Source organism: Oncorhynchus tshawytscha, linkage group LG05 (genome assembly GCF_018296145.1).
Source record: "Oncorhynchus tshawytscha isolate Ot180627B linkage group LG05, Otsh_v2.0, whole genome shotgun sequence".
NCBI lineage: Eukaryota > Metazoa > Chordata > Actinopteri > Salmoniformes > Salmonidae > Oncorhynchus > Oncorhynchus tshawytscha.
Window position 1 is genome coordinate 65,721,548 of NC_056433.1, and position 25,549 is coordinate 65,747,096.

The following is a 25,549-nucleotide window of genomic DNA, read 5'->3' on the forward strand; positions in this document are numbered from 1 at the left end:
GAGTACAGCACGTTGCTGATCCTTCTGGGGACGGGATCATTTTCTCTGTCTGTCTCTCTCTCTCTTTCTCCATGTCTCTATCCCTCTCTTTATCTCTCTCTATCCATCTCTCCCTCTACCCCCCTCTCTCTGTCTTTCCCTCTACCCCCCTCTCTCTCTGTCTTTCCCTCTACCCCCTCTCTCTGTCTTTCCCTCTACCCCCTCTCTCTGTCTTTCCCTCTACCCCCCTCTCTCTCTCTTTCCCTCTACCCCCTCTCTCTCTCTTTCCCTCTACCCCCTCTCTCTCTCTTTCCCTCTACCCCCTCTCTCTCTCTTTCCCTCTACCCCCTCTCTCTGTCTTTCCCTCTACCCCCTCTCTCTCTGTCTTTCCCTCTACCCCCTCTCTCTCTGTCTTTCCCTCTACCCCCTCTCTCTCTGTCTTTCCCTCTACCCCCTCTCTCTCTGTCTTTCCCTCTACCCCCTCTCTCTCTCTGTCTTTCCCTCTACCCCCCCTCTCTGATGAGAGGTGTTGCAGCCAACAAAGTGCAGAGACTGATGAGAGGTGTTGCACCCTACAAAGTGCAGAGACTGATGAGAGGTGTTGCAGCCAACAAAGTGCAGAGACTGATGAGAGGTGTTGCAGCCAACAAAGTGCAGAGACTGATGAGAGGTGTTGCAGCCAGAGGGCTGTGTGTGTGATTGAGGTGTTGAGACAATTGGTTAGTGAGATAAAAACAGCATCTTTCATTTGAATCTATTTTTTACAACATCATTTTTCTTAAATTGTCTCTGTTAGAAGTGGTGAACCATGTGGTTTTGTTCAGAAGTTGCACTGCAGTCATGTGTGATGGGTGTTACTCACATTGTGATTAGGTGGAGGATCTCTAATCGAATGCAGGTCTGGAGGAACAAAGGACTTCCCTGCTGGGCTAACACGTTATCCACAGCTTCAGTGAGAGAAGGAGATAGTAGAGAGAGGGAAGTAGAGAGAGAGAGTACTGTGAGTATTCTGTGATTTGCTCAGTTGAAAGATATGTAATTCTCATTAACACTTTAATTTAATTGCAACCCTTTTCTGAGCTATGTAAGGTGTTTGTTTGGCTATCTAAGCAATAACGTTTATATATATATATATATATATATATATATATATATATATATATAATTTTTTGTTACCTTTATTTAACTAGACAAGTCAGTTAAGAACAAATTCTTATTTACAATGACAGCCAAACCCGGACAATGCTGGGCCTATTGTGCGCCACCCTATGGGACTCCCAATCACAACCGGATGTGATACAGCCTGAAATTGCCAGGTAGAATTGTCATTGCCAGGTAGAGGATAAGAGGCCTAGGGAGAGAGAGGAGGGCAAGGGACACGTGTGCTATTCAAACTGCACACTTTGCATGAACTCTCATGTTTCTCCCTTCACTCAGTGAGTGCTGCTCTGTCATCTCCTTTTCTCCTTCCTTACACGGGACAGGACTCACACTCTCACACTAAAGACGACAACAACCCCCGTGTTCCCGCTCTTTTTTCTTACCACAGACAATGTGTGTCGTTACCATTGCTAAGGATGCCAGGGAAACTAAGCGTGACACTCATTTATCCAAAAGCCCAGGTAAATATATATATATATATATTTTTTTTTTTTTTAAAGTGATTTTAGACAAGGCCTTAAAGAGATTGGACTCAGACTAGACTTAATGATAACCTTGGGAGAATACAAGGAGGCCTTTGTTGGCTTATATTTATACCTCTTTTTAACTGTCTCTTTAAGAAATGCATGGTGTGGTGATGCAGTGATGGGTTGTACAGTAACTGATATCAAAAGCTTACAGGGCATATCTTAGACTTGTGTGATGGTTTAAGGCCTCTGTGTGACCCTGTGTGTGATTTCTGCACTCTGTACCTACTTTTATCACCTATTGATATCTACTTTCCTATGGTGAATTAATACATTCTGAAAGGATGTAATTGAAAGGACAAAAACAAAAGGAAATAAAGCAACATATCAGGACAGCGAGCAGCACTGTAGATTATTGATTATCCAAGCTAAAGTAAATAACTGAAATTGATCAGTGGAATAGTTTTAGTTAACAACTCTGAATATGGACCTACATAAATCAATACACAGCCTGAGCCCATATCTCTTCACTCTAGGCTTAGGCTTGAAGCATTTCCTTTCTGCATTTACAGACAGCCCGATGTGATGTTAGGCTATAGTTCAAAATATAGGTCTGTGTTGATAGTAGAGAGTAATAATAGCTTTACTATGTAGTCGATTATGTTTCATGCTGACCATTCAGACTTAACCCTAAAGTAGACGTGTGGAATGCTACTGGTTGTTCTACTCTGCTGAAAACATGTCCTTTCTGGTTTCATTTTTTAAACTTTATTTAACGGTTAAGAACAAATTCTTAATTACAACAGCCTAGGAACCGTGGGTAACTGCCTTGTTCAGGGGAAGAACAACTGATTTTATTTCGATCTAGCAACGTTTAGGTTACAGGCCCAACAATCTAACCACTAGGCTATCTGCTGCCCCATGCATGAGTGTGTGAGCACGCCAGGGGCAGTAAGTGCAGTATGGGCCAGCCAGTGAAACAGAGCAGAAGCAGTGTAGTATGGGCCAGCCAGTGAAACAGAGCAGAAGCATTGTAGTATGGGCCAGCCAGCGAAACAGAGCAGAGGCAGTGCAGGACAGGCCCTAATGCTGGGAAGAATAGGGCATCATCCACAGTAGAACACTCAGTACTTCCCCAGAGGGAGAAACAGTCAAATCAAAGTTTATTATTGTCACGTGCGCCAAATACACCTTAAGGTGAAATGCTTACTTACAGGCTCTAACCAATTGTGCGAAATAAAGGTGTGTGAAGTAAAGAAATTAAACAACAGTAAAAAGACATTTGAAAATAACAGTAGCAAGGCTATATACAGACACCTGTTAGTCAGGCTTATTGAGGTAGTATGTACATGTAGGTATGGTTAAAGTGACTATGCATATATGATGAACAGAGAGTAACCGTAGCGTAAAAAGAGGGGTTGGCGGGAGGTGGGTCACAATGAAGATAGCCCGGTTAGCCAATGTGCGGGAGCACTGGTTGGTCGGGCCAATTGAGGTAGTATGTACATGAATGTATAGTTAAAGTGACTATGCATATATGATAAACAGAGAGTAGCAGCAGCGTAAAAGAGGGGTTGGGGGGGCACACAATGCAAATAGTCTGGGTAACCATCTGGTTACCTGTTTAGGAGTCTTATGACTTGGGGGTAAACACTGTTGAGATGCCTTTTTGTCCTAGACTTGGCACTCCGGTACCGCTTGCCATGCGGTAGTTGAGAGAACAGTCTATGGCTGGGGTCTTTGACCATTTTCAAATCAAATCCAATTTTATTTGTCACATACACATGGTTAGCAGATATTAATGCGAGTGTAGTGAAATGCTTGTGCTTCTAGTTCTGATAATGCAGTAATAACCAACGAGTAATCTAACCTAACAATTCCACAACTACTACCTTATACACACAAGTGTAAAGGGATAAAGAATATGTACATAAAGATATATGAATGAGTGATGGTACAGAACGGCATAGGCAAGAAGCAGTAGATGGTATCGAGTACAGTATATACATATGAGATGAGTAATGTAGGGTATGTAAACATTATATTAAGTGGTATTGTTTAAAGTGGCTAGTGATACATTTTTTACATCAATTTCCATCAATTTCCATTATTAAAGTGGCTGGAGTTGAGTCAGTATGTTGGCAGCAGCAACTCAATGTTAGTGGTGGCTGTTTAATAGTCTGATGGCCTTGAGATAGAAGCTGTTTTTCAGTCTCTCGGTCCCTGCTTCGATGCACCTGTACTGACCTCGCCTTCTGGATGATAGCGGGGTGAACAGGCAGTGGCTCGGGTGGTTGTTGTCCTTGATGATCTTTATGGCCTTCCTGTGATATCGGGTGGTGTAGGTGTCCTGGAGGGCAGGTAGTTTGCCTCCGGTGATGCGTTGTGCAGACCTCACTACCATCTGGAGAGCCTTACGGTTGTGGGCGGAGCAGTTGCCATACCAGGCGGTGATACAGCCCGACAGGATGCTCTCGATTGTGCATCTGTAGAAGTTTGTGAGTGCTTTTGGTGACAAACCGAATTTCTTCAGCCTCCTGAGGTTGGGCCTGCAGCCTTGCGAGGGTTAACACGTTTAAATGTTTTTTGTGTCTGAGTTGAATTGCGACTCTACTTTGTCTCTATACTGATGCTTAGCATGTTTGATTGCCTTGCGGAGGGAATAGCTACACTGTTTGTATTCGGTCATGTTTCCGGTCATCCTGCCCTGGTTAAAAGCAGTGGTTCACACTTTCAGTTTCGCATGAATGCTGCCATCAATCCACGGTTTCTGGTTTGGGAATGTTTTAATCGTTGCTGTGGGTATAACATTGCCGATGCACTTTCTAAAGAACTCGCTCACAGAATCAGCGTATTCGTCAATGTTGTTGTTGGACGCAATGCGGAACATGTCCCAATGCACATGATCGAAGCAGTCTTGAAGCGTGGAATCAGATTGGTCGGACCAGCATTGAACAGACCTGAGCATGGGAGCTTCTTGTTTTAGTCTCTGTCTGTAGGCTGGAAGCAACTAAATCGAGTCGTGGTCAGCTTTTCCGAAAGGAGGGCGGGGGAGGGCCTTATATGCGTCGCGGAAGTTAGAATAACAATGATCCAGGGTTTTACCAGCCCTGGTTGCGCAATCGATATGCTGATAGAATTTAGGGAGTCTTGTTTTCAGATCAGCCTTGTTAAAATCCCCAAGCTACAATGAATGCAGCCTCGGGATATGTGGTTTCCAGTTTACATAGAGTCAAATAAGTTTGTTCAGGGCCATCGAGGTGTCTGCTTGGGGGGGAATATATACGGCTGTGATTATAATCGAAGATAATTCCCTTGGTAGATAATGCGGTCGACATTTGATTGTGAGGAATTCTAAGTCAGGTGAACAGAAGGACTTGAGTTCCTGTATGTTGTTATGATCACACCACGTCTCGTTAATCATAAGGCATACCCCCCCGCCCCTCTTCTTACCAGAAACATGCCTGTTTCTGTCGGCGCGATGCGTGAAGAAACCAGCCGGCTGCACCGATGGCGTCTCTCGAGTGAGCCATGTTTCCGTGAAGCAAAGAACGTTACAGTATCTGATGTCTCTCTGGAATGCTACCCGTGCTCAGATTTCATCAACCTTGTTGTCAAGAGACTGGACATTGGCGAGTAGTATGCTGGGGAGTGGTGCGCGATGTGCCCATCTCTGGAGCATGACCAGAAAACCGCTTCGTTTGCCCCTTTTACGGCGTCGTTGTTTTGGGTCGCCGGCTGGGATCCGATCCATTGTCCTGGGTGGATGGCAAAACACAGGATCCGCTTCGGGAAAGTCATATTCCTGGTCGTAATGATGGTGAGTTGACGTTGCTCTAATATTCAGTAGTTCCTCCCGACTGTATGTAAATGAACCCTAAGAGTACCTGGGGTACCAATGTCAGAAATAACACTTAAAAAAACAAAATGCTGGAACAGCTCATCAGTTTGCTCAATAACACACTAAGACACAGAGGCTGAACCCAATAGTCTCTCAGGGTTGGCTCAGTCAGCAGTCTGGGTCAACAGACTGGCACACTGTTGACAACCTGTTGGTAAACTGCCGGTACACTGTTCTGTTGAAGCCTTTGTTTCTCTAAATTGCACCATTGTTAATAAATGATTAGGTAACACTGATTACATGATTGAATTCTACCACAGATGATATGGTAGTTTGGATGAGTACAGATTATGATTTAGCTGAGGTCTTGGTAGAGGGGATTGATGGCTATTGAACATTTAATATGATTTACATGGTCAGGAGTTAGTCGACCTACAGTATAGTATTTTAATCATGAAGGATAGATGGATTCAGATGCAACTTTTTAACACTACTGACTCAAACTCACACAGCTCAGAGAGATTGTGCTTGTGACCAGAGTAGAAATTAGTTTACTGTATAATTTTCCACAATGCCCCTGTGCAGCAACACACACAGAGGGAAATCACACACTGGTTGCTACTTATAGCCCTGAAAGGGATACCCAGAGAAACCAGAAACCATTTGTCTTCACAGTGGTGCAGAGTAGCCTGGTAACCTCTCCCACTTCAGTTCATCCACAGGATCTCCCACTAACATTCAGACACACACAAACACTGACATAAATACATTACACACATCTGATCATACAGATACTCATATAAACATATAAAGTAATCCTGGAAAACACTGACCTAGAGCACATACAGTGCATTCGGAAAGTATTCAGACCCCTTGAATTTTTCCACATTATGTTACGTAACAGCCTTATTCTAAAATGAATTTGGAAATTTTAAAAATTCTCAATTTACACACAATACCCCATAATGACAAAGCAAAAACAGTTTTTTGAAGTTTTTGCAAATGTATTAAAATATTTTAAAAATATACCTTATTTACATAACTATTCAGACCCTTTGCTGTGAGGCTCGAAATTGAGCTCAGGTGCATTCTGTTTCCATTGATCATCCTTGAGATGTTTCTACAACTTAATTGGAGTCCACCTGTGGTAAATTCAATTGATTAGACATGATTTGGAAAGGCACACACCTGTCTATATAAGGTTCCACAGTTGACAGTGCATGTCAGAGCAAAAACCAAACCATGAGGTTGAAGGAATTGTCTGTAGAGCTCTGAGACAGGATTGTGGTGAGGCACAGATCTGGTGAAGGGTGACAAAACATTTCTGCAGCATTGAAGGTCCCCAAGAACACAGTGGCCTCCATAACTCTTAAATGGAAGAAGTCTGGAACTACCAAGTCTCTTCCTAGAGCTGGCTGCCCGGCTAAACTGAGCAATTGGGGGAAAGGCCTGGTCAGGGAGGTGACCAAGATCCGATGGTCACTCTGAAAGAGCTCCAGAGTTCCTCTGTGGAAATGGGAGTACCATCTCTGCAGCACTCCACCAACCAGGCCTTTATGGTAGAGTGGCCAGACAGAAGCCACTCCTCAGTAAAAGGCACATGACAGCCCACTTGGAGTTTGCCAAAAGGAACCTAAAGACTCTCAGACCATGAGAAAAAAGATGTTCTGGTCTAATGAAACCAAGATTGAACTCTTTGGCCTGAATGCCAAGATTCACATCTGGAGGAAACCTGGCACCATCCCTACGGTGAAGCATGGTGATGGCAGCATGATGCTGTGGGAATGTTTTCAGCCGCAGGGACTGGGAGACTAGTCAGGATCGAAGGAAAGATGAACAGAGCAAAGTACAGAGAGATCCTTGATGAAAACCTGCTCCAGAGCACTCAGGACTTCAGACTGGGGTGAACGTTCACCTTCCAACAGGACAATGACCCTAAGCACACAGCCAAAACAGTGCAGGATTGGCTTCGGGACAAGTCTCTAAATGTTCTTGAGTGGCTCAGCCAGAGCCCTGACTTGGATCCAATCGAACATCTCTGGAGAGACCTGAAAATAGCTGTGAAGTGACACTCCTTGTCCAACTTGACAGAGCTTGAGAGGATCCGCAGAGAAGAATGGGAAAAACTCCCCAAATACAGGTGTGCCAAGCTTTTAGCGTAATACTTTGTATTTATTATATTTATTATGGATCCCCATGACAGCAGCTACTCTTCCTGGGGTCCAGCAAAATTAAGGAAGTTTATACAATTTTAAAAACATTGCAATATATTCACAGATTTCACAGCACACTGTGTGCCCTCAGGCCCCTACTCCACCACTACCACATATCTACAGTATTAAATCCATGTGTGTGTATGTTACCGTGTGTGTGTGAATGATTTGTCTGTGTCTATGTATGTGTTGCTTCATAGTCCCCGCTGTTTGATAATGTGTTTTTTTAATCTAACTTTACTGCTTGCATCAGTTACTTGATGTGGAATAGAGTTCCATGTTGTCATGGCTCTATGTAGTACTGTGTGCCTCCCATAGTCTGTTCTGGACTTGGAGACTGTGAAGAGACCTCTGGTGTAGAGGTCGACCAATTATGATTTTTCAACGCCGATACCGATTATTGATTTTTTTGCATTTATACCGCTACCGATTATTAATTTTTTACATTTATTTATTTGTAATAATGACAATTACAACAATACTGGATGAACACTTATTTTAAATTAAATATAATACATCAATAAAATCAATTTAGCCTCAAATAAATAATGAAACACGTTCAATTTGGTTTAAATAATGCAAAAACAAAAGTGTTGGAGAAGAAAGTAAAAGTGCAATATGTGCTATGTAAGAAAGGTAACGTTTCAGTTCCTTGCTCAGAACATGAGAACATATGAAAGCTGGTGGTTCCTTTTAACATGAGTCTTCAATATTTCCAGGTAAGAAGTTTTAGGTTGTAGTTATTATAGGAATTATAGGACTATTTCCCTCTATACCATTTGTATTTCATTAACCTTTGACTATTGGATGTTCTTATAGGCACTTTAGTATTGCCAGTGTAACAGTATAGCTTCCGTCCCTCTCCTCGCTCCTCCCTGGGCTCGAACCAGCAACACAACGACAACAGCCACCCTCGAAGCAGCGTTACCCATGCAGAGCAAGGGAAACAACCACCCCAAGGCTCAGAGCGAGTGAAGTTTGAAGCGCTATTAGCGCGCGCTAACTAGCTAGCCATTTCACTTCGGTTACACCAGCCTCATCTCAGGAGTTGATAGGCTTGAAGTCATAAACAGCGCAATGATTGAAGCACAACGAAGAGCTGCTGGCAAAATGCCCGAAAGTGATGTTTGAATTAATGTTTACGCACCTGCTTCTGCCTACCACCGCTCAGTCAGATACTTAGATACTTGTAAACTTGTATGCTCAGTCAGATTATATGCAACGCAGGACACGCTAGATAATATCTAGTAATATCATCAACCATGTGTAGTAAACTAGTGATTATGATTGATTGTTTTTTATAAGATTAATGCTAGCTAGCAATTTACCTTGGCTTACTGCATTCGCATAGCAGGCAGTGTCCTTGTGGAGTGCAACGAGAGAGAGGCAGGTCGTTATTGCATTGGACTAGTTAACTGTAAGGTTGCAAGATTGGGTCTCCCAAGCTGACAAGGTGAAAATCTGCCGTTCTGCCCTTGAACAAGGCAGTTAACCCACCGTTCCTAGGCCATCATTGAAAACAATAATGTGTTCTTAACTGACTTGCCTAGTTAAATAAAGGTGTAAAAAATCAATAATAATAATAATTTAAAAAAAGATAATAAATATTGGTTAAATCGGCGCCCAAAAATACTGATTTCCGATTGTTATGAAAACTTGAAATCGGCCATTCCGATTAATCAGTCGACCTCTACTCTGGTTGCATGTCTTGTGGTGTATGCATGGGTGTCCGAACTGTGTGCCAGTAGTTTAGACAGACAGCTTGGTGCATTCAACATGTCAATAGCTCTCATAAATACAAGTAGTGTTGAAGTCAATCTCTCCTCCACTTTGAGCCAGGAGAGATTGACATGCATATTATTAACCTTAGCTCTCTGTGTACATCTAAGCGCCAGCCGTGCTGCCCTGTTCTGAGCCAATTGCAATTTTCCTAAGTCCTTTTTTGTGGCACCTGACCACACGACTGAACAGTAGTCAAGGTGCGACAAAACTAGGGCCTGTGGGACCTGCCTTGTTGATAGTGTTGTTAAGAAGGCAGAGCATCGCTTTATTATGGACAGACTTCTCCCCATCTTAGCTACTACTGTATCTATATGTTTTGACCATGACAGTTAAAAATCTAGATTTACTCCAAGCAGTTTAGTCATCTCAACTTGATAAATTTCCACATTATTTATTACAAGTTTTGTTGAGATTAAGTGAATGTTTTGTCCCAAATACAATGCTTTTAGTTTTAGAAATATTTAGGGCTAACTTGTTCCTTGCCACCCACTCTGAAACTAACTGCAGATCTTTGTTGAGTGTTGCAGTCATTTTAGTCGCTGTAGTAGCTGAAGAGTATAGTGTTGAGTCATCCACATAGATAGACACTCTGGCTTTACTCAAAGTCAGTGATATGTCGTTAGTAAAAATTTGAAAAAAGCAAGGGGCCTAAACAGCTACCCTGGGGAATTCCTTATTCTACCTGGATTATGTTTGAAAGGCTTTTATTAAAGAACACCCTCTGTGTTCTGTTAGACAAGTAACTCTTTATCCACATTGTAGCAGAGGGTGTAAAGCTATAACACATACGTTTTTTCAGCAGCAGACTATGATCAATAATGTCAAAAGCTACACTGAAGTCTAACAAGACAGCCCCCACAATCATTTCATCATCAATTTCTCTCAGCCAATCATCAGTAATTTGTGTAAGTGCTGTTCTTGTTGAGTGTGCTTCCCTATAAGCATGCTGAAAGTCTGTTGTCAGTTTGTTTACTGTAAAATAGCATTGTATCTAGTCAAACGCATTTTTTTCCAGAAGTTTACTAAGGGTTGGTTACAGGCTGATTGGTCGGCTATTTGAGCCAGTAAAGGAGGCTTTACTATTCTTGGGTAGCAGAATGAGGCCTGAGGGCACACACTTTCAAGTAGGCATAAATTGAAGATGTGGCAAATAAGAGTGGCAATATTGTCTGCTATTATCCTCAGTAATGTTCCATCTAGATTGTCAGACCCCGGTGGCTTGTCATTGCTGATAGACAATAATTATTTTTTCACCTCTTCCATACCGACTTTACAGAATTCAGAAGTACAATTCTTGTCTTTCATAATTTGGTCCGATATACTTGGATGTGTAAGACTCAAGGCTGTAATCGCTGCCAAAGGTGCTACAACAAAGTCCTGAGTAAATGTCATTTTATTTTTTTGTTATAAATTTGTGTGTAGATTGATGGGGGGGATTGATGGGGGGGGGTAGGAAACAATTTTAGAGTAAGGCTGTAACGTAACAAAATGTGGAAAAAGTCAAGGGGTCTGAATACTTCCCGAATGCACTGTACACGTACTGAACACATGTGTCTAAACACACCTCTCGTACTGGCAGGCAAAGATATGTGATTACCGGTATGCACTAGTCTAGTGTAAAATAACATTTGATTAAATTTTCTTAATTTACCTTGGCATGTGAAATAGTTTTCAACTAGGACACTCAGTGAGGATAGAAAAGCATTTTAGTGGGAGAAGTGATAACCTCCTTCCCAGTTCTTGACTTTTCTTGACTCATTTTGGGTACCGGTACTGCTTATATTTAGGTGCAGGAGCGCCGCAATACTTTTGAGCTAATATTCTATAAGAGGAACAGGAGGTCAAGCAGTAGAACATTTGAGGTGTACTCCGCACCAGTGAGCTCCTGCCCAAGTCAAGTACTGCTCCTTCCACTCTTGAGATACAGTAACAATATAATATCTATGGATAGCATATCTACACTGATTTCCCCATCTTTTCAAGAGCAGTCAGGAGATCCCTGAGAGACAACTGTCAGACATTTTATTTTAGACACGGAAATGTGTATCTTATATGACTGGGAGTGTATAACTGATTGGCAAGATAATGAGGAAATAAAGATAGGAAGCAAAGGTCCTCTTATCTTCAGTTCAGCTCTGTGGCATGGAAACTGCTTGGTTGTCAAGACTCAATCACTACCAACTGAAATCATGCCCTGTCAGTGTCTGCTAGTGAAGGGGGTTGCATCGGCCAGGGTTGTGTAGCAGGTAGCTATGATTTATGTTTTTGACAGTAATTTACTGATACAATATTTCACACCTGGTTATTGGTCAATAAATCACATAGCCAATACTAACAAAATTATATTTTGCTCTTGTAATGTAATCATTATGCTATAGTAGCAGTAAGCAACCACCTTGTAGATAAACTAACAGCAAGCTTCCTTCATAAGAGCTGTAACTAAAATAGCAGTAATATTTGTGCAATATAAGGTTAATATCTCTGAGTGTGGTTTTCCAATTAATTTGTGGAGAATAGAAACTATATGGACACTGATGTGTCCTTGTGCACATTGTCATTGTCATTTCCAGAGATAAACTTCTTTACTCAGGGAACCGCATTTTGTACTCAGATAAACAGGAAATTCATCTTAATATAATTTCCTGTGTGGTAGAGCTTCACTCTATATTATTACAGGGGATTCTGTAGATATATTGGTTTGTTTTGTTTGTGGGCTACCTGGAGTGCTAGCATTCTACAACATGGCAGCTCTGAAATGCTCTGTGAACCAAGGTTATTACAGTAAACGAAAACAAATCATGAAAAGTAAACGAAAATAAACTAAAATTATACTGACAATATTATCTTTGACTCCAAAACAAACTAAAATAATAACCCTAATGAATTATGTTCAGTTTGAGTTTTTTTCTCAACTTTGGGCAAAAATCTAATGGGGTTTCAAGCTACTGAATCTGGAGGGTAAATGCTGCTAGTATATAGCCATGTTTTAAATAGTCCTAGCATGTGCATCACTATCATTAGCTATCACGGAAAAATGTCTAGTTAGTTAACTTGATTCTTCTTACATGTACTACTTAAGTTTTAAAAAATCCTTCCACCATATTGGCGCACTATTCCTTTTAAATCCAAGTCACAGATAATGACTTAAAGATTTGAACCTAACCTTAGCCCTCGAGAACCCAACTTACGCAAAGCTACACAGCCATATGGTTTTCATTTGAACTGACCACAGCAGGGCCAATGTGTACAACAGTCCCGACACTCTGATTAACCGTTAACCACTGGTCGAACCTTCAGGTAGTGTCTCATCGTATACGCTGGTTGGCCACCGATAACCCGGGGGGAAGGATGGGCCTAGAGACAGCAGACAAATGACAGTGAGACACCGGCTTAATCCTAGACACAAGACGGACAGCAGTGGAACTCAGGACTCTGGAGATGGAAAAAGGACCAATGAACTGTGGAGACCGCTTGCAGGACTCTACCCGAAGGGGCAGATCCCGAGTGGAAAGCCATACCCTCTGCCCGTTGCGGTAGAGGGGAGCTGGGGTTCGGCGACGGTCCTCTTGACAACGATACCTGGAGTTGGTCTTGAGAATAGCCACCCTGGCTCTTCTCCAGGTACGTCGACAGCGGTGGACCGCAATCGGAGACCATGTCTACCGGGAGTCCATGGATCCGGAAGACATGCTGCACCATAAGCTGGGCAGAAACGTTGTCGAAGGAAGGCTAGTGTACGACGGGACCCTGGGTGACAGGTCAGCCTGGAGCAATGAGCCCATTCCAGGACCCGGGACCGGAATGGGTTAGGGACAAACAGCTGGTTAGCCGAGCCCCCTTCAGGTCCAGGTTGGGAGCGTTGCGCCTCGCGAAGCAGTTTCTCAATACTCCAATCCACAGTGGGCAGCAAGGCATGAGGTAGGGAGAATGGTTTTGGAACTCGAGGGTGTGGCAGAGGAACTGTATAGGCGGGAGAGAGCATCAGCCTTCATATTTTTAGACCCAGGATGGTAGGAAATGGTAAAGTTGAATCTGGTTAACAGGAGGGCCCACTGCCTTGAGTTAAGGCGCTTGGCTGAACGGAGATATTCCACGTTTTTATGGTTGGTACAGACCAGGAATGGCTGTTTTGCTCCTACCAGCCAGTGCCTCCACTCCTCCAACGCCATCTTCACAGCCAGGAGTTCTCGGTTGCCAACATCGTAGTTCCTCTCAACAAGATTGAGACGATGGGACAGGAAGGCACAGGGATGAAGCTTCTGGTCCTGGACAGATCGCTGGGACAGGATGGCCCCCACTCCAACATCCGAAGCATCCACTTCCAACACAAATTGATGCGAGGGGTCCGGATGGATGAGGATGGGTGCTGTTGTGAACCAATGCTTCAGTTCCACAAAGGCATTATCGACAGCTGGAGACCATTTGAACGGTACCTTGGGGGAGGTGAGTGCCGATAGGGTGGCCCGCCAGGGTGCTGTAATCACGAATTAAATGGCGGTAGAAGTTTGCAAAACCAAGAAACCTATGCAGCTGCACCCTGGACGTTGGTTGAGGCCAATCCACCACTGCTTTCACCTTTCCAGGATCCATCTGAACATTGCCCTCAGCAATGACATATCCCAGAAAGGGGATAGAAAAGAGGTGGAACTCACACTTCTCGGCTTTCACAAACAATTGGTTTTCCAGGATACGCTGAAGGACCTGTCTGACATGGAGTACATGTTCTTGGGCAGATCGGGAAAAAACAGGATGTCGTCCAGGTAGACAAACACAAACCAGTTTAGCATGTCCAGAAGCACATCGTTGACCAAAGCCTGGAAGACAGTGGGGGCACTGGTGAGTCGAAATGGCATGATCTGGTACTCATAGTGTCCACTGGCTGTGTTGAAGGCTGTCTTTCCACTCATCCCCCTCACATATTCGAACCAGTTGGTAGGCATTCTGAATGTCCAACTTGGAAAACATGGTAGCCCCCTGAAGATGTTCAAATGCTGACGAGAGGAGCGTTAGGGGGTAACGATTTTTGACAGTGATATCATTAAGCCCCCGGTAGTCAATGCACGGGCGCAGGGTCTTGTCTTTCTTCTCTACAAAGAAAAACCCTGCGCCGGCAGGAGATGTAGAAGGACGGACAGCCCCAGTGGCCAGAGACTATGTACTCCTCCATAGCAATGGTCTCTGGTTCAGACAGAGAGTACAACCAACCCCGAGGTGGTGTAGTGCCTGGGAGAAGATCAATGGCACAATCATAAGGACGGTGCGGGGGAAGGGAAGTAGCACGTGCCTTGCTAAACACTTCCAGGAGGTCATGGTATTCCGTGGGGATAACAGAGACATCCACCGTCTTTTTAACCTCCTGAGGAAGACGACTAGGGGAAGGCTGTGCTGCTTGAAGGCAGTGACAATGGCAAAATGTGCTCCAACCCAGGATGGAGCTTGTGGTCCAGTCAATCACAGGATTGTGCTTTTGGAGCCAGGATAATCCTAAAACAACCGGAACATGGGAGATGCAATGAGGAGGAACTGTATTGTCTCACTGTGGTTACCAGAAACCCATAATTGAAAGGGCACACTATTATGGGTGACTTGCCCTATAGAGCGACCGTCCAGTGCCCTAGCAACCATGGGCACAGAGAGAGGCTGAGTCGGAATACCAAGCTCCGAAGCTATCGTGGCATCCATAAGTCATTCATTAGCCCCAAAGTCAATGAGCACCCAGAGAGACTTAGATTGGTCTCCCCACAGCACAAGAGCAAAAAGGAGTGTGCAGGTGATGGGAATTAGGGAACTCCCAGTCAGGAGTATCCAACTCACCTGTCGTAGATTCACGAGAGAGCTCGGGTGACCTCGACTCCTCTCGGAAAAGCTGCCTTCGGAAACTTCCAGATTCCAAAGGTGAACACGTCATATCAGGTGCACGAGTGTGCCAGAGACCAGACCTCCTCTCACTCTTGAGTTCCCTTAGGCGTCCATCAATTTTAATGGTTAAGGTGATAAGAGAGGCGAGGTCCACCGGCAGTTCCCGAGCAGCTAACTCATCCCTTACCTCCTCAGATAATCTGTGCAGAAAAGTATCGAAAAGAGACTCCAGATTCCAGGCACTCTCGGTGGCCAACGTGCGAAAATCCACCGCTTGGTCTGCCACAGTACGGGAGTTTTGACGTGAGTCAAGCAGTTTGCTGGCCGCCTTTCTCCCGGATACCGGAGACTCAAAAACTTCTCACCTCTGCCATGAATTACTCCAAATGACAGATACTTGTTCCCAAACTGCCGGAGCCCAGGAGAGCGCCCTTCCCGACATTAGCATAATTATATACGCTATCTTCGATTGGTCTGAAGAAAACGAAGATGGCTGTAGCTCAAAAAATAAGTGAGCACTGAGAACGAAAACCCCGGCAGGTACCAGGATTTCCCGAATATCGCTCTGGAGGTGGTAAGCAGGATTGACGGGGAGTCGGGATAGGCTGTACAAACTCACCACAGAAAGGGGAAAAAATGAATGGGTGACTGTTTTTTTTTTCAGAGGTGGCAGACTGTCTCTGAGCTAACTCCCTGGTTTGCTCCATAATAGCCTTTAACCCATGGTCGTGGCGTTCCATCAAGAAACTGAGCCCTTCCAAAAGGCCCTATAGCAACTCCTGATGTCTCCCAATGGAGGCTCCCTGCAGGGAGACAGCTAGGTTGAGTTGGTCCAAGTCTGCTGGGTCTGTCATGGCCAGTTCGTACTATCATGACACAAGGCGAGACCCAGATGCAGACACAGGAGGCAGATGGTTGGAGTCTTAGAATATTAATTAATCCAATAGGGTAAGGCAAGAGAATGGTCATGGACAGGCAAAAGGGTCAAAACCAGTTCAGAGTCAGGCGGGGGTCAAAACCAGGACGACTATCAAAAAGAGAAGAGCAAAAGGAGTATGGGAAAAACATGCTGTTTGACTTGACTAACATACAAGATGAACTGGCACAGAGAGACAGGAAACACAGGCGACACCTGGAGGGGGTGGAGACAATCACAAGGACAGGTGAAACAGATCAGGGCATGACACACAGTTCCTCCATAATATATGACATGCTCACAGGAGAGAGGGAACAGCTGGCTCTGGTCTACTTTGTGTCCTCTCCCTAGTCGCCATACCTGCCCGACCAGAAAAAAATGTGTCAGTGAGATGTCTCGCTTTCTCTTCTGTCTTTGACCTTATGTGCAGTTGCATAAAGTAACAACCCAAAAACAAACAAAAAACAATATAACCCAAATGCCTCCTAGGCTCCCACTCATGCTTTCTGTGCCTAACACTAAACCTAAAACTGAAACTAAATAATATAAAAACGAAGTTAAACTAAATAAAATCTAGAAAATCAGGTCTGAAAACTCACTGAAACTAAACTGATTTGGGGAAAAAACGAATGGAAATAAAAACACAAAAATATAATAACCTTACTGTTGACATTAGGAGCTCCCTACACTTTAATAAGAGATCTGTTGGTCAGCTAAGTTGCTGCTCAGATGAAACACCATCTGACAAGGTCACAAGAGACAGGACAGTCATGATGAGCAGGCAGTCATGATGAGCTTCACCGCCATTGTTTCTGTGTTTGTAGTGAACTTCTGGTTATGCGATTACATAGATTTTCAAGGTTGATTTGTAATGAGTAATTGTGGTGGTGAATACTCTACTCCAAACGACCCAGCTGTTGGTATAGTGAAGTTGGTATAATAACTCTCCTTGGGGACAATTTAGGAATCAATTTGGCACAAGCCACGATAGAAGAGTATTTATGTGATGAAGGAGCATGTGCAAACGTCTGTGATAAATCACATCTATGTGGAATTAGACTACCTGGAACCTCAAAGGTCCACAGCACACCATGGTGTGTAGATAACATGAACAGTATTGAACTGTCTAAAATTGCTTTGGATAAGAGTATCTGTGTAGCCTTGAGTATCTGTTCAAGTGAAACAAATGTATGTTTGCATATGAGAAAGAGAGACAGTCGTTCAATGAGTGAGTGATTTCCTGAATGACTTCCAATGGTCCAGTCAGGTCAGAATGATTCTGCCTTTTTATGATTCGAATGTTGGTTTTCCTCCATGTCCTTATGACTATTCCTACTTTAATTAGCACATTCTGTTATTCAAGGTAAGTATTATCAACCGATCCAAGGTTTTCTCTTCACCTGATCTGCTGTGGAGTTATTTTGTGTAGATTCACACACACTCACACTACGGGCCACTCATTTAGATGTAATTATACAGTCCACCACAGATGTGATAATAAAGAGCGATAAGGTGTGACAGTCTCTGGTGTGTGTAGCTTTGGTTATCATTTCTCTTTCTGCCTGCAGAGAGGCGACGACAGGGCAAATTCCAGCCGTTCAGACGCCTGTTTGGGAAGAGGAAGAAGAAGGCAGCAGAGCAGGACTTCAATACAGCAGAGCTGAAGGCTATAGCTTCTCCACAGGGGAAGTGTCTAACGGAGTCATCTCAGATGATGAGGAGACCAATCAACATCTGAGGTAAACAGGACATCCATGCATTCTGTTTGATATTATGAGAAATACTCCAGTAGTCCAGGTTGCATTTATACACTGTTCATAATGTTGTCATGAGGACATGCAATGCAGTTGAGTTGCTCTACATTGTTGTTTTCCCCCTATTGCTTGTACAGGTCCCCACCTCAAAATGAAACAAGCTCTGAACACAGGTCTTATCAATGACTTAGACTGCATGGACTTGAGCACATTGTCTTTAATCCCTTCCAGTAAGCCACACCCAGACCACAGAGAAAGCCTCTACTACTATTTCCGCTAAGACCCAACGTGGATCCCACATATATTATCATGTGGCTTCTTGTTTGGCATGCAATGTTATCTATTTTCGAGTCGGCAGATTCGACTAAATCTCAGTCTGGTGAGAAAGGGGTGCAGTTCAGTTGAAATGTGGTCTATAAACTGCTTGACTGACTTTTAGATTTTAATTGGTGGAGTTTAGAGTGTGTGAAATGGTTTCTGTTTGTGCAAATGAATTTGCTCAGGGATACTACATCTTGTCAGGAATTAATGAGTGACTGACTGTAATAGCATGCTATAACTGTAGCTCCCGTTATGTCTTTGCAGGGAGCTGAACCCCATTGGGTCTCAAGCCCTCTCCCACGACAGTGTGTTTATCCCAGAAGAAGCATTACAGGAGCTCAGCCCAGAACAAACCATGTCCCAGGAAAACGTCCCCGATAAAGTCAGGAACTTGCAGGTGGGCCTTAAACACACATTCAGATGTATGTTCACAGTCTTGGTTGATGACTCTAATTACCATGTACTCGAAAGTCAACTGTTGCTCCCAGATAACAGACACTTTAACGTTACTGCTGTCTTCAATGTTAACAGTGTGTGTGTGTGTGTGTGTGTGTGTGTGTGTGTGTGTGTGTGTGTGTGTGTGTGTGTGTGTGTGTGTGTGTGTGTGTGTGTGTGTGTGTGTGTGTGTGTGTGTGTGTGTGTGTGTGTGTGTGTGTGTGTGTGTGTAAAATGCAGCGGCAGATAGCACAGAATATCAAGTTTGGCCAGAAGCACCCCTCTCTGAGGAAGAGTGAAGGAGACGAGGGCAGCTCGGATGAAGAGGAGGTGCCCAATAGCCCTCTGAGGGTCTTAGCCCAAGTGGAGGCTGAGCCAGTGGACACAGAGCCAAAGGTAATAGCGGATCATTAATTGCATAATGTTTGGTTCACTGTTAGCTTATAATGATATCGTATTAACTCAAAGAATTTTTGTTGGAAATATAGGAAGAGAATGAAAATGAGGCCGGTGAGAGCCATGGAGCTCCCCAGGCTGAAGCCCCCAGCTCTCCAGTGAAATCTTCCAGGTCCAAACAAGTTCTTCCAGCCATCGGCACCATTGAGTCCATCAACCTGGATGAAGTCTCACAGTCTGTCCCTCGGCTGGACAACACCGCTGCCAAGCATAAGCTGTCTGTCAAACCCAAAAACCAGAGGATCTCCCGCAAGCACCACCGGTATACACAGGTGAGAGGGGGTCATGGTCCTTACAGTTGGTGGTCTTTCTTTGGTTTGAATGTGCATACATAGAATTGTCATGTAGACTGAATATAGTGAGATAAAGCTCACCAATAGAAATCAAAATACATAATTTTTTCCAGGATCTGCAAGAGGTGGATATCCCTGGCATACAGCAGGAGGAGAAAGATGCAGCAGACAGCCAACACAGGAACGCTGAGGAGGAGACACCCCCAGAGAAAACCAAGAAGCAGAAACTGCAGGAGGAGGAGAGATGGGAGTCCAGGACAAAGAGAGAACTGGCGGAACAGAGGCACAGAGAGGAAGAGGAAGATAGGAAGAAGAAAGCAGAGGAGTGGCGGCTGTGTGAGTTAGAGGAGGAGCGATGTTGCGAACAAGAGGAGGGACGTATACTTAAAAAGGAGGAGGAAAGGAGGCAGAGAGAGGATATGGAGAGGAGGATGAAAGAAGAAGAGGAGAGGAGGATGAAAGAAGAAGAGGAGAGGAGGCAGAGAGAGGATATGGAGAGGAGGATGAAAGAAGAAGAGGAGAGGAGGCAGAGAGAGGAGATGGAGAGGAGGATGAAAGAAGAAGAGGAGAGGAGGCAGAGAGAGGAGATGGAGAGGAGGATGAAAGAAGAAGAGGAGAGGAGGCAGAGAGAGGAGATGGAGAGGAGGCAGAGAGAGGAGATGGAGAGGAGGATGAAAGAAGAAGAGGAGAGGAGGCAGAGAGAGGAGATGGAGAGGAGGCAGAGAGAGGAGATGGAGAGGAGGATGAAAGAAGAAGAGGAAAGGATAGAGAAAGAAGAAGAAAGAAGGATGAGAGAGGATTTGGAGCTTATGCAACGAGAGGAGAAGGAGAGGACACTGGAGGAAGAGGAGAAAGAGGAAGAGGAAAGGAGTAGGAAAGAAGAAGAGGAGAGGAAGCAGTGTGAACTGGAGGCAGAGCGTCTTCGTGTAGATGAGGAAAAGAGACTAAAAGAGGCAGAAGAGGAGGAGAGAATGACAAAGCAGGTGAAGAAAAAGAGAAAACTGCTTGCAGAGGAGGAGAGGAAGAAAAATGAGGTGGATGAGGAGGAGAAGAGGCTGTGTGCAGAAGCAGCTGCGAGCAGCTCTGACCCTGAGAGGAAGAGGAGGGCAGAGGAGGTGCGCTGGAGAGAGATGGAGAAGAGACAGAGGCCGTTCACCGTCAAAGGGTCCTCTGGGGAGAAGCAGATCCTGTTCCAGAAGGTCAACCTAACGCCTGTTATACCGGCCTCCAGTCAGCAGGGGAGCGCTGTGACTGAACACAGAGAGAGAGCCAAGGCCTCATCGCTTGGAGGAGCTGATTCCCCCACCCTCCTGTCCTCTCAGTATGTCTGCCACACAGCCATCCTGGTGACAGGTGCCCAGCTATGTGGGACCGCTGTCAACCTGGACCATATCAACGAAATCGCTTGTAAGTCTCTCCTGGGTCTGGCAGATGAAAAGAAAGCTGCCATGGGAACCCCACCACCAACCAAGAGCAAGACCCCACCAGTATGTAAGTCTGGAAAAACCAAATCCCTCAGTGAGTCCACAGACCAGTCCAGTGCAGCCGTTCTTGCAGAGTGGGCCAGTATCCGCTGCAAGATATTTAAAGGGGCAGAGGAGGGGAAGTATGAGGAATACCCAGACCCCCATAGCCAAAGCCGACCCAGCAGTGAGGACCAGAGTCCGTTCTCCCATACCAACCTCAGGAAGACCATGTCCGCCAGCGCCAAGTTCTCCATCACTCCGGCCAGGAAGATGTTTGCCGACTCCAGCAGGAACTCTGAGGTGTTGAATCCGGAAGAGAAGGCAGGAGGAAGCCCAGCCTCTGCTCTCTCCAACACCTCCTCCAGCACCTCTGTTCCCTCTGCAGCCTCACCAGCCCCAGGCAGCAAAGCCCAGAGCAGGGGTGGTAAGACCGTCCGGATCGCAGACAGAAAAGGGGAGTGCATGTTTGCCAAAGACCTCCCATCGTTCATAGTCCCCAGGTCTTCTCAGTGGTCCCCCAGACCTGAGGGGTCAGTGACAGACGCTGTGAGCCTGGGAGGAGAATCAGAGGACTCTGACGGCCGGGAGGAAGGGAGGGAGCAGGGCCAGCCCTCTCCGTTTGGGATCAAGCTGAGGAGGACCAACTACTCCCTCCGCTTCCACAGTGATCAGTCGACTGACAAGAGGAAGAAGAGGTACAGCGCCGGTGACAGCTTCAACGGTGTTCCCTCACCTCTGACCCCCATTGACCCTGACTCTGACACCTCAGTTTTCTCTGATAGATCCAGCCCTGCGTCTCCATTCAGAGAGAGCATACCCGGGGTAAAGCCTGGACATATGGTTGTATCTCTTCCAAAGCCCCGGGCCAAAGCAGGCAAGTCTCCCACGCCTTCCATGCACAGCGAGGAGGAGAAGCCTTCCAAACCCTCACTCTACCAAAGACCGAGCACATCCCCTAAACCTGCTACCCCTCCCCCCTCTCCACTCCCCAAGGTGGGCAGAGGGGGTTCAAGCGATGCAGTGGTCCAGAGGACGAGGGTGGGGGCTGATTCAGCTGGCCATGAGGAGCAAGATGAGAGGAGGGAAGAAACCTCAGCTGTGGCCCAGCTCCACAGGAACGGCCAGGGACAGGGCCAGGGGGGTCAGAGGGAGGAGGAGCCCAAGGAGAAGAGGTCCTTCTTCCCCTCCATCAGTATGCCCTGGAGGGAGAAGGCTGACAGGAAAACGGAGCTCATCAGGAAAGGTTAGTGTCATCTTGGGAAGCGCATGTACTGCTAGTGCTCCAATCTCCATGACAGAGATTTTATGGATTGGTTTTTTTTAAGCGAGTAGGGATGTCACACCTGCATTTTAATTACTTGAGTGATTTTGTGTGTATGATGTCAAGTATGATGGTTGTCTCATCTCACCACTTACAGAGGGGAAGCCATCGCTGCAGAGCAAGCACTCGTTAGACAGCGTACGGGTCCAGGACAAGGAGGCGGGGCCTCCGTGGATCACTCTGGCGCTGCAGAAACAAAAGGGCTTCAAAGAGCACCAGCAGAGCCGAGACGAGCGCCGCAGCAATAGAGAGGCCAAACTGCCTGAGAAACAGGCCAAGGACAAAGACAGCGTATGATACTGCACTTTAACACACATTACTGTCCTTACCTTCATACCATTATGATTATGCTTATGCAGAGAGAGAAATGCATTCAGGGCAGTAGGAGAGATTGGGACAGTCCGCTAAAAGGTACATGTGTTTCACAGTGTGTGTTGGTTAGTCCTTCAGAAGGTAAGGGGAGTGGAAACACCAACCCTCCCAAATCACAGACACCGGAGGAGGCCAAGAGACCAGACACCCTCCTGGGCTGCTTTGAGCGCCGGGACCACCTGAAGAAAGCCAACACTCTGCCCAGCACAGTCACAGGTAAGAGCTTTCATATTCACAACTGTTTCTCATCACACTTTCCCAAGATCAGATCAGACAGTTAGGATATCTCACATATGAAACATGATTCTATTACATCTGGATCATCATAATCAAACAAATCTGTTATCAAACTGGGTTATACACTTTTATGGTGTCCTCAGCATGCATAATAACCCTTTCTCTCTGGGTCGTGTGTTACAGTTGAGATTGCAGACTCCACACCATCGCCCCCTGCAGTGAAGGAGGTGACCAAGCGCTTCCCGTCCACTGACTCTCCCCAGGTGTCCACTGAGCCGGCCTGGTTAGCTCTGGCCAAGCGCAAGGCCAAGGCCTGGAGTGACTGCCCTCAGATCATCAAATAACCTCCTCTCTAACCTCTACACTGCATCAGTACTGTACACACACTGCCCATGAACTATGACCCCTGTCCCAAACCCTCCCGACCTCTCCTCTCTGCCCCTGATCTGCCCCTGCACTCTAACCTCAACCCAAGCCTCCCCCTATTTCACCATAACCATGTACTTGTATGATTAAAAGTGTGTTTCACATTCATAATATAAACACAGTCACACATTTACAAACACGAACACTCAGTACAAGCATGCACTTATACAAACACCTGAAAACACAAAGTTTAAGATTACCTGGCTGTATGTTATCAACTATATAATATCTTCCAACAAGTCAAAAGATCCTACTGTAGCCAATCATGGCCACTGCTGGCCTTTGAAATAGCCAATCCCAACCCTTACTTCCCAACAGTAGCCAATCAAAGCACCACGGCTGTAAATAGATCATGCACTTAACATAATACAAGAAAAAAAAGCTTATGTATTGAAAAGATCAATCCCACAGGTCTGAAAAGGGATATAGATTCTTCATTCAAGGGTACTTTGGGAACAGTGTTTTAAGGGCTACCAGTAACCAATAAACCAACATGACATATGATCACCCAGTTGTATCACCCTTAGAACCACAATATTTATGTTACCTTATCTCGTGGGTATTATTTCAAGCACTGATTTTAACAGTGATAAAACAATATATTTGTAATCTCTGAGCCTTGTCTGCGTTGTACAAAAGCTTTTTTTTTATTTTTTACTTGTATTCAAAAGCAGTACTTAGTATAACTATTCTCACTGTGCCCGTGATGACTGTGACAGCTGTCTAAGATACTATATTGCAGAAAAAAAAGAGAAAAAAAATCCCTTAACAAAGTTGTTTGAAAATCACCGCAGTTTGTAAAATAACACTAAAATCTGTCAGAATCAAATGTCAACTGCACTGAAACACAGCACTAAAGACCAAGGTTCAAGTGGTTGAATTGCACAGTATTCTCACCATTCTAATGTGTCATGGATTTTGCTTTGCTATGGAAAGAGACTACCTGCCTGCTGTAACATCCCATGTGCTCAAGTCACTGCTAATGTGATGATCCATAAGGCCTTTACATGGTCCTCCAGCATTTGGAAAGTCACATTCTCTGAATCCCATCATTGGACAAGTTAAACTCTATCACATCCTCTTAATTTACCTCAATGTGATTTGAACCAATCAGCCCTGCTGTGAGAACCTCTGCTGGGCTGTCTGTTGGTGACTGACAGCGTATGGATATTTCTTCCATCATTATCTTCCTCTCACTACTCAATGTAATGATCTGTATGTATGGATGTAAGTATGGATGTATGTTAGAGGTGGTTTTACCAGGACATTGGTCAGAAAAAAGCCTGTAAGGCATTTTCATTTGGTCGTGTGCAATAGTGTAGTATACAAAGTGTTGTATGTAAAAATAATTGGGGTAATAATTGCACTTTTTTGTCCCACTTAAAAAAGGTATTCATGAGAACATCTTTAAAGTGATGCAAATGTTATGAATTATAAATTAAATACTGATGTCTGAACTCAAAGCCTCAAGTCATATTTCTCCTCCAAATTAGTATCAATAGTTTGCATTTGTTTCCTATATTACTTTTAAATATTATAACATAGTACAAAAATACATGATGTCATACATGTCATCTCAGGAAACTATTCGAGCTCATCTGTCGGCTCCACACAGTACACAAAGTCATTGCGACATTCGACCACCAGGAGCGCTGACACACCACAGGAGAGGAGCTCCCTGGGCAGAGAGAGGCTCTCAGAGTTCCATTCTCTCCATCCAGAACACACAGGGTCCCATCTGTGGTGGCCAGGCCCACCAATGTACCTTCCATACCTCAGGGTGACCCCTCAAACACACAGGGGCTGGAGTACACCCTCTGGTAGAGCCACATCAATGAGCCGTCAGCACAGTTCAGACAGTACACACACCCGCCATGTGACCCACACACAATGCTCTGCTTGTCTGGTGTGATGCAAGGGGATGAGAAGACTGCCCTTGGTCACATACTGCCACAGCAGCAGAAAACACAGTATTAAAGATGAAACACATAAGTGAGCAATATCAATAGTTACTTGGTAAAAATGAAGATGTTAAGGAGAAAGACTAAAAATGGACATTATCTTAGTGCCAGTTCTTCCTCTCACCATTTTCCCTGTGTGTCTGAGGCAGCAGATGTTTCCATCCACAGAGCTGATGATTAGGTTTCCAATGAAGCAGCTTGGGATGGAGAAAAATGTAGTCTTCCTGGAATACATCTACAGGACAATACCAGTGTCCTGAAACAGAAAAAGAGTTTGAATCTTTTCTCA

General features: G+C 44.8%; 2 protein-coding genes across 3 annotated transcripts in view; one reads left to right on the top strand and one right to left on the bottom strand.

The window, feature by feature from the left end:
• Positions 1 to 14,383, bottom strand: part of LOC112251823 (carbohydrate sulfotransferase 14) — a 34,233-nt gene extending 19,850 nt beyond the window's left edge. Inside the window, 3 exon segments of the mRNA XM_042322716.1 lie at positions 12,735 to 12,797; positions 12,962 to 13,102; positions 14,135 to 14,383. Of these exon segments, the coding sequence (XP_042178650.1) occupies positions 12,735 to 12,797; positions 12,962 to 13,102; positions 14,135 to 14,383 (453 nt within the window).
• LOC112251143 (capping protein inhibiting regulator of actin dynamics-like) overlaps positions 1 to 24,750 on the top strand; it is a 37,415-nt gene extending 12,665 nt beyond the window's left edge. The window contains exons 1-9 of one of the 2 annotated variants that reach the window (XM_042322260.1): positions 11,583 to 11,689; positions 17,787 to 17,957; positions 18,558 to 18,690; positions 18,969 to 19,124; positions 19,217 to 19,456; positions 19,591 to 22,186; positions 22,362 to 22,555; positions 22,693 to 22,852; positions 23,057 to 24,750. In XM_042322260.1, coding sequence (XP_042178194.1) covers positions 18,649 to 18,690; positions 18,969 to 19,124; positions 19,217 to 19,456; positions 19,591 to 22,186; positions 22,362 to 22,555; positions 22,693 to 22,852; positions 23,057 to 23,217 — 3,549 coding nt within the window. In that variant the 5' untranslated portion in view covers positions 11,583 to 11,689; positions 17,787 to 17,957; positions 18,558 to 18,648 and the 3' untranslated portion in view covers positions 23,218 to 24,750. Of the gene's footprint in view, positions 1 to 11,582; positions 11,690 to 17,786; positions 17,958 to 18,557; positions 18,691 to 18,968; positions 19,125 to 19,216; positions 19,457 to 19,590; positions 22,187 to 22,361; positions 22,556 to 22,692; positions 22,853 to 23,056 lie in introns of those variants that run through there. The other variant, XM_042322259.1, reaches the window with a different exon arrangement.
• The last annotated feature ends 799 nt before the right edge of the window (positions 24,751 to 25,549 follow it).